Source organism: Micromys minutus (assembly GCF_963924665.1).
Source record: "Micromys minutus genome assembly, chromosome: 32".
Classification (NCBI taxonomy): Eukaryota; Metazoa; Chordata; class Mammalia; order Rodentia; family Muridae; genus Micromys; species Micromys minutus.
Window position 1 is genome coordinate 18,842,060 of NC_137967.1, and position 8,568 is coordinate 18,850,627.

General features: G+C 54.7%; 1 protein-coding gene across 1 annotated transcript; it reads left to right on the forward strand.

Annotated features, from left to right (window-relative positions):
* Positions 1-289: 289 nt before the first annotated feature.
* Positions 290-1,681, forward strand: IRGC (immunity related GTPase cinema; the record flags this gene model as incomplete). Its single annotated transcript, XM_080909097.1, has 1 exon — positions 290-1,681. One exon carries the CDS (start codon positions 290-292, stop codon positions 1,679-1,681), a length of 1,392 nt encoding a protein of 463 aa, XP_080765223.1.
* Positions 1,682-8,568: the final 6,887 nt, after the last annotated feature.

Genomic DNA, 8,568 nt, shown 5'->3' on the forward strand with positions numbered 1-8,568 from the left:
GAGATTAAAACTATGTGCCACCACACCTGGGCATTGTTGTGAGATAGAGTCTCACTGTCCTGGAACACATGGTGAACCCCCAGTCTCAAGCTCCCAGTGCTGGATTTCAGGTGAGAGCCAGGGTACCCCGGTTCTTGAGGACGGGGGAGCTGGTAACTGTCTAGTGAGACCTTTGACCTCCTCCACACCTGTTCGAGAGCATGACTTACAAATGTCTCCTTTCTCCCCTGCAGTCTCTGAGGAGTCACGTCCTGTGACTGTCCCCCATCTTCCTGCCTAGCGCTGAACCATGGCAACTTCCAGGTTGCCCGCGGTGCCTGAGGAGGAGACCACCATCCTCATGGCCAAGGAAGAGCTGGAGGCCCTGCGCACCGCCTTTGAGTCTGGCGACATCCCTCAGGCCGCCTCTCGCCTCCGCGAGCTGCTGGCCAGTTCGGAGACCATCCGGCTGGAAGTGGGCGTCACGGGCGAGTCGGGAGCCGGCAAGTCCTCCCTCATCAATGCCCTGCGCGGCCTGGGGGCCGAGGATCCGGGCGCAGCTCTCACTGGGGTCGTGGAGACCACGGTGCAGCCTTCGCCCTACCCGCACCCGCAGTTTCCCGACGTGACCCTGTGGGACCTGCCGGGGGCCGGTTCTCCAGGCTGCTCAGCCGACAAGTATCTGAAGCAGGTGGATTTCGGCCGCTATGACTTCTTCCTGCTCGTCTCCCCGCGCCGCTGTGGCGCCGTGGAGACCCGCCTGGCCTCCGAGATCCTGCGCCAGGGGAAGAAGTTTTACTTTGTGCGAACCAAGGTGGACGAGGATCTGGCGGCCACCCGCAGCCAGAGGCCCTCGGGCTTCAGCGAGGCCGCCGTCCTCCAGGAGATCCGGGATCACTGCGCCGAGCGGCTGAAGGCAGTGGGCGTGAATGATCCCCGCATCTTCCTGGTGTCCAACCTGTCGCCAACCCGTTACGACTTCCCGATGCTCATGACCACCTGGGAACACGACCTGCCCGCCCACCGTCGTCACGCCGGCCTGCTGTCCCTGCCTGACATCTCGCTGGAGGCTCTGCAGAAGAAGAAGGACATGCTACAAGAGCAGGTGCTTAAGACTGCCTTGGTGTCTGGTGTCATCCAGGCCCTGCCGGTCCCCGGACTGGCAGCCGCCTACGACGACGCCTTGCTTATCCGCTCACTGCGGGGCTACCACCGCAGCTTCGGCCTAGATGATGACTCGCTGGCCAAGCTGGCCGAGCAGGTGGGCAAGCAGGCAGGGGACCTGCGCTCCGTCATCCGCTCCCCCCTGGCCAACGAGGTCTCACCAGAGACTGTGTTGAGACTCTACTCGCAGTCCTCTGATGGTGCTATGCGGGTGGCCCGTGCCTTCGAGAGGGGCATCCCCGTGTTCGGCACACTGGTGGCCGGGGGTATCAGCTTCGGCACGGTCTACACCATGCTCCAGGGCTGTCTCAACGAGATGGCAGAGGACGCCCAACGCGTCCGCATCAAGGCCCTGGAGGAAGACGAGCCCCAGCCTGACTTGAGCTTGGAGGCGGCTGGTGACAATGCAGTGGAAAAGCGGAGCACTGGGGAAGGAACCAGCGAGGAAGCCCCGCTGTCCACCCGCAGGAAGCTCGGCCTCCTCCTCAAGTACATTCTTGACAGCTGGAAGAGGCGCGACTTGTCAGAAGACAAATAAAAGCGCAGCCCCGCCCCTGCCCCGCCTCCCCGCCTCCGCCTCCCCCACCTGCCAAGCCCTTTAAACAAAACCAACATCAACCAAACAGGGCTACTGTGATCAAAATGCAGTTGCTGCGCATGGTGTGGGGCAGGGAGACAAGAGTCTGCAAGGGTGGGTGTGGGTGAGGACGGTGTTAGAGGGACACAGGCCTGGGTCTAGCGGGTAAACACTGAACCCCCGAGGAGAGGGAGGCTGAAGGGTGGATAGAGGGGGTGCCCGGGGCTGCTCAGTGCTTTCTTTCCCTGCTCCCCATGCGGTCAAGGTAAGAACTGCCTAGAACTCCCCCAGGAAGTGGTGTGTGAGTGTGTGTGTGTGTGTGTGTGTGAAAGAGAGAGGGAGGGAGAGACTTCCTGTGATACTCGATATAATTTGCTATTCGCTATGGAAGTGGAGCCCCACCCTAAGCATTCTCTACCCCAGAACTTTCACCCTTAGCATTTTTTAAAATTTATTTTTATCTTATTTATATGAGTACACTATAGCTGTCTTCAGACACACCAGAAGAGGGCGTCAGATCCCATTCCAGATGGTTGTGAGACTCTGTGGTTGCTGGGATTTGAACTCAGGACCTCTGGCTGAGCCATCTCTCCAGCCCAAACTTTCACTCTTGTCCCATTCTGATAGGACCAGCACCATATCCCAGGGGCTCTACCACTGAGTCCCGCCCCCAGCCCCTCACTGGTGAATTTGGAGCAAGTGCTGTACAGCTAATCTACATCCCCGTCCTGTAAGTCCCCATGATTTTGAGATCGTGGATCCGCACGAAACACCTAAGCAGATCCACTTGAAGGTTTAAGAGGATTCCTTTGGCTCACTGTTTGAAAGGCTTCAGCCCAGGGTGGTTGGCTTCCATCCTCGAAGTCCTTTGGTGAGACAGAGAACCTTTTGGCTTCAGGAGGACATGGCAGGTGAGGCTGCTTATGTCACGGGACACCGAGACACAGATTGACAGGCTCACACACACACACACACACACACACACACACACACACACAGTCCGAGGCTATGGCTTCCAATGTCAAATACCCCAGCTATACTCTTCCTCCATTCAAGGCTCTATGAGCTTTGGTTTCCACCCCTACCCTACACCATACTGTGACTCCATTAATGAAGCAAGCCACTGATGCTGCCTTTAGTCCCTTCCTCACCCCACCATCTCCTAAGAGCTTTGTCATGGAAACAAGGCCCCCTATGGACCACCTTGACATCTGGTTCTCCCACGTCCATCTCCAGAGGAAATGCAGGTGTGCACCACCACATCTGGCTTATTGGGTGCTGTGGGTGGAACTGAGGCTTCGAGCATGCTGGGTGAGTATCTTACCAGCTGAGCTGCACCCCGGCTCCTCCAAACACTGCATCAAGGACTCCAGCCTTCCACACAGAGGCCGTTGGGTGGTGCGAGAGATCATCATGGTGGAGTGTGGTCACAGAGATTAGAGCAAAAAGCCAAAGGGCTGAGGAGGGTGTCTGCTGTCCTGGGATGTATCTGACGACAAAGTAAACAGTATGTACTCCACCAGGGGTGAGGCTCAGGTGTCCCAAGGACATATGGCTCCTACCTAGGCACCTGCCTTCCTCTGCACTTGGTTCTTAGTGATGGTCATGGTGGTGGTTTGCAAAAGTGGTCTGGACACTGGCCTGCCTAAGCTTTAATTCCCCTGTTTAAGAAGGGGCGCCACCTACCGGAAAGGGTGGTGGTGGCACCCTTTTTAAAACTGTATACTTTAGTCTTTTTTAATTAATTTATTTTATGTACACTGTAGCTGCCTTCAGAAAGAAGGCATTGGATCCCATTCCAGATGGTTGTGAGCCACCATGTGGTTGCTGGGACTTGAACTCTGGACCTCTGGAAGAGCAGTCAGTGCTCCTAACCACTGAGCCATCTCTCCAGCCCTAGCACAGGCCCTTAATTCCAAAACTTGTGGGGCAGAGGCTTTGAGTTCAAAGCTAGCCTGGTCTACAGAGTGAGTTCCAGGACACTCAGAGCTACTTGGAGAGACCATGTCGCAAAAAAAATTCACAAAAATATTAATAGCTTTTGAGTGCAGAAGCCTCCTTTAGGCCTAGGGACCGTGCGGAAGCTGATTTTCTCTTTACTGCCCAGCGCAGCCAGCCTAGAATGGCCCGGGAATATCTGAAAGGAAAACCCGCACTCCTGAGCTGCTGATAGGAGTTTGGCAGTGAGAAGAAAGTCACAGTTGTGGTTCAGGAGCGGCAGGGAGGCGGGGCAGGCGGATGGATGTGATCAGCTGCCCTGTGATTGGCGGTTCTGGGAGAGAGGGCGGGGCAGCTTGGCCGCCTCACTGGGCTGCAGGGGAAGCAGTAAACCGAGAGCCCAATCCTCCAGGCTCTGCCTCCTGTGCCGCGCGGAGGAAGCCTGGCTGGGATCCAGCCTGGCAGTTACATCGCGGGAAGTTTTCCAAGCTTCATGAAGCTCCCGGGGAAGGTTCTGGAGATGGCACAAAGCAGGTGGCAGACAAGGATGTGGGACAAGGGAGCTGGGCTCACCCAAGTCGGTCCCATCTGCTTCCTGAGATTTCCAGGATCTGAGGATAGCTCTGACCTAGCGTGACCCAGCCTAGCAAGTAGCCCTGGACTAAGGGTTCCTTCCTCTGGGGGATTAAGGGCTGTGGACTCTCTCTGCTTTGTAACAGGACTCTGCCTCTCTTCTCCCCTCTTCTCTCTCCCCTACTCTTGATATGTGTGTGTGTGTGTGTGTGTGTGTGTGTGTAAGCATGTATGTCACAGCACACATGAAGGTCACAGGGGAACTTTCATCTTTATGTCGGTTCTGGGGACTGAACTCAGGGCACCAGAGTTCCACAGAACTCTCCTTTCCCCACGAGGCCTCTCTCCTTTGTTTTGTCTTTACCAGAGTTACAGACACTCATGGCCCTGTCTGCATCCAAGAGGCTGCAGGGGTAGAAGAAACCCAGATCTGACCATGCTAGGGCAATGGTTGTAATCGCAGCAGGCGTGGAGGCTGGGGGATTGAGAGCTCAAGGTTTCCCTTAGCAACATGGAGAATCTGAACTGGGGCTGAACTCAGGGTTGGAAGCACTGGCCTTGCATGCATGAGGCCTAGAACTGGCAAGAAATCTTGGAGGCCAGGCCCGCAAACAAACAAAATATAAAAGGCCCAGTCAGGGCTGGAGAGACGCTTCAGAGGGTAGGAGCACAGGCTGCCTTGCAGAGGACCTGGGTTTGATTCCCAGAGCCCACATGGTGGCTCACAACCACCTGTAACTCCAGTCCTGGGGGGTTCCAGGGCTCCCCTCTAGACTCTGTGGGCAACAGATACACAGGTGCTCACACATATTAAAGAACAGGCTTTCAGACGGTCCCTTCCAAATTTATGCTGTAAATCAGCACTCACCTCGTGCTGACATCCCAAACCCAGGGTATCCTGGGTCTGTGTGGGGCTGTGATGGAGCCAGGAACTGAATAGACTCACCACAGGTCTTAAGGAGGAATAGACTCACCACAGGTCTTAAGGAGGAATAGACTCACCACAGGTCCTAAGCTGGAGAGGGACACGCTGGGTTTTTCTTTATCATCTCTCTTTTATTCTTTCAGCCAATGGGTCCCCACTTCCTGTCTCTTTATCTCCATGCCCACCTCCTCCCCCCAGTTTCTTAACCTTGTTCTGTGCCTGCAGCATTAGATCCAGATATGTGCTTTGTTGGTCAAGCCCAAACCTCCTTTCCCACAGGACCACGAGTTTGTGAGTGTGTGTGTGGAGGCAGGAGGATCAGAAGCTAAAGGTCATAGTTGGCTGTCAAAACATAATAAGACAAAGGCTCTGTTATCCCAGTGATAATGAGCTGGGAGCCAGAGACAGGTGGATCGCTGGGAGTTCCGGACCAGCTAGCCTGGCCGGGCCTACATGGCGAAGTTCCAGGCCAGGTGATGGAAAGCACCTGAGGACCAACCTTCGGGTCGTCCCTGTGGAGACGCACCAGCGCCATGAGTGGCTTCCCCCGCGTGCACTGATGTGCCCACAAGAACAAGCACAGTGAATTGAGGACGTGACCTGCCTAGTGTCTTGGCTGAGGATACATAAGGGACAGAAGGATATACCAGCTTCCCTGAGGGACAGAAGGATATACCAGCTTCCCTGAGGGACAGAAGGATATACCAGCTTCCCTGAGGGACAGAAGGATATACCAGCTTCCCTGGCCTCCATACTCATTGAGGTAGCAAGGTCTTGGTGGCAGGATTTACTGACCAGTTATTCCTGGGCAGACACAGGTACACAGACGGCAGGAGGCCAGGGTGGTCACGTTCCAGCACCAGCCCCATTAAGGCCTCTTCCTTCTTCAGGTTCGTGCCAGCTGGTCTGGCCCAGAGGTCTGGACGCGCTGAGTCTGCGTCTGGAAATGCCCAAAGGACTGTGAGTGCTGGGCCACGTCCTGGCTCTGGAGCCCACCGAAGGCCTTACGGAAGTGACATAAATTCTGGGCCTGTTTCCTGCAGAGATGATGATGTAATGAACATGTGGCTGGTGTGGTGGCACGTCTGTAATACCAGCACGTGGGAGATGGAAGCAGGGCTCTGGGTTCCGTTCCTAATAGCCTGTAAGCTGGCTGATGAACCTCAGCACCTTTTTCCTCCTCGGTGCCAGGGTGGGGAGGCAGACAATCTCCTTTCCCAGCTGTATGCGCGGGGACGATCGGTGAACATCTGTTAATAAAACAGTACAACAGTTCCTGGTCCTCCAGCTGGCAAAGCTTCAAGTACAGTGGATACTGCTACTTTAACTTTTATTATTCGTTCATTCATTTGCTTTTCTGTATTTATTGAGAAAGTAAACCTAGTGCCTCTCCAATGGTAAGAGGCTCTACCACTGAGCCACGCCCCCAGCCCCTCTCTGGGGGATTCTAGGCAGGGGCTCTACCACTGAGCCACGCCCCCAGCCCCTCACTGGGGGATTCTAGGCAGGAGTCCTACAGATGAACTATAACTCCAGTTGTCTTTTTATTTCTTATTCTGAGATGAGCCCTAACTAATTTGTTGAAGTTCACTCTATGGTCCAGGCATGCCTTGAACTTGCAATCTTCTTTCCTCAGCTCCTTCTTAGCTGGAATGCAGGCCTGGCTTACCAAGCTCACTTCCTTCGATTTCTTTTTATTTGGAAGAGGTGACAGGGAGAAGGGAGAGAGGGAGGCACAGACGTGTATGGGCTGTGGTTTTATTAAGTTCCACTGGCATCATCTCCAGTGCATTGGGTGAAGCCTGCTTAAAACCTCTTTGGAGATTGTGATGTTGACTTTAAGTTGCACTGTGGTCAGCCCCTGCAAGACATGTTAGGCTGAGATGAACAAGTGGGCTGCATCTCAGACCAGCACAGGACAGGACAAGGTTGATCTAAGCAAAGGTGATGAATTAATTGTACCTGGGTTTCAAACAACGTATGACAGACCTAAAGATGGCAGCCAAAGCAGCAAGATGCATTTGTCATTAACATTAAACCACTCAGGACAGGACAGAAGGAGCTAGAGAAAGGGTGACTCAGAACATACTGCCATCCCCACTCTGTGGTGGTTTGAGTTCTGAAGGCTGGAGGCACAGTGCCTGGCAGACTTGTCAGCACTTAGGATGCTTAGCACACTAGTGTGACGTCACTGTGTGATGTCACCGTGTGATGAGGTGCGGCAGAGGCAGTGCCAACTGTGGCCATCCACATGTGGGAAACACTTTACTTTCTAGAGACAGGTCCACTTAATTTTCTTTAAAAAAAAAAAATGTTTGGGCTGGAGAGATGGCTCAGTGGTTAAGAGCACTGACTGCTCTTCCTGAGGTCCTGAGTTCAAATCCCAGCAACCACATGGTGGCTCACAACCATCTGTAATGAGATCTGACGCCCTCTTCTGGTGTGTCCAGCATGTGCAGACCCAGCCGAGGCAGAGGTCGGAAAACCACAGATGGGAAAGCAGATGCCCAGACAGGTCTGGTCACTCATCGAAGGCCACAGGCCGATCTCTGAGATCTGAACAGAGGCTGGGCTGCAGGGCTGACCTCAGGCCACATGCTGTGCTCTCCAGAGTGTAATCCTGGTGGCTTCTAGTGGGACAGGAGGGAAGTGGGTGGTGGCCTTTATTGCAGTGGACACAAAGGCCTCCCTGCTGGCTGCGATTAGATCTGATTTCCGCCGGCCGAGAACAGTGAGGAGTCGCAGAGGCCTGGGTGGCGTTTCTGGCTCCAGTGTTGGCCATGTCAACACCCCTTAGAGAAGAGCTGTCCACAGTTCATCTGGCTGGGTGCCAATGAGACCCTCACCCTGCCGCATGCTTGGCAGAGGGAGTACTCAGAAACCTGGGCACGCTGGCTCTAAAGTCATCACCTGGCTCCTTGCCAGACAAACTGAGCAGCTCAACCAGTCCCTCCATATACTCAAGGGACCATTGCCGGAAGCCACTCATGCATGCATGCCTCTGCGGCCACAGCCCTGGGCACATATGGCACCTCTCTCACCATCCCTGTTGGACAGAGCCCACAGGACACAGATCTGTTCCAGGCTGGGCGGTATCAGGACTGGAACTCAGGCTTTCTCTCCAGAGTGAGGGTTGGTTGTTGGCCTGTCTCTCTCGCCCTAGTCCGCTGCCCCCTCCCTGAAACCTAGGTAGGTCTGATCATGGATGCCGGAGACAGGGTCTAATCTCTGTGCAGCCAATGCTGACCTGGAGTCAATGACTCTGATGTCTTGGCAGTGCTGGGGCTGCAAATGCGTGCCACTGTCCGGATAAGACAGGTTTGGACAGGGAAGAGCTGGGCGACCTTGGGTGGAGAGGGCACAGCCCTGAGGGCTTGAAGACATCACATCTCAGTGTCCTCTTTACCCCTTT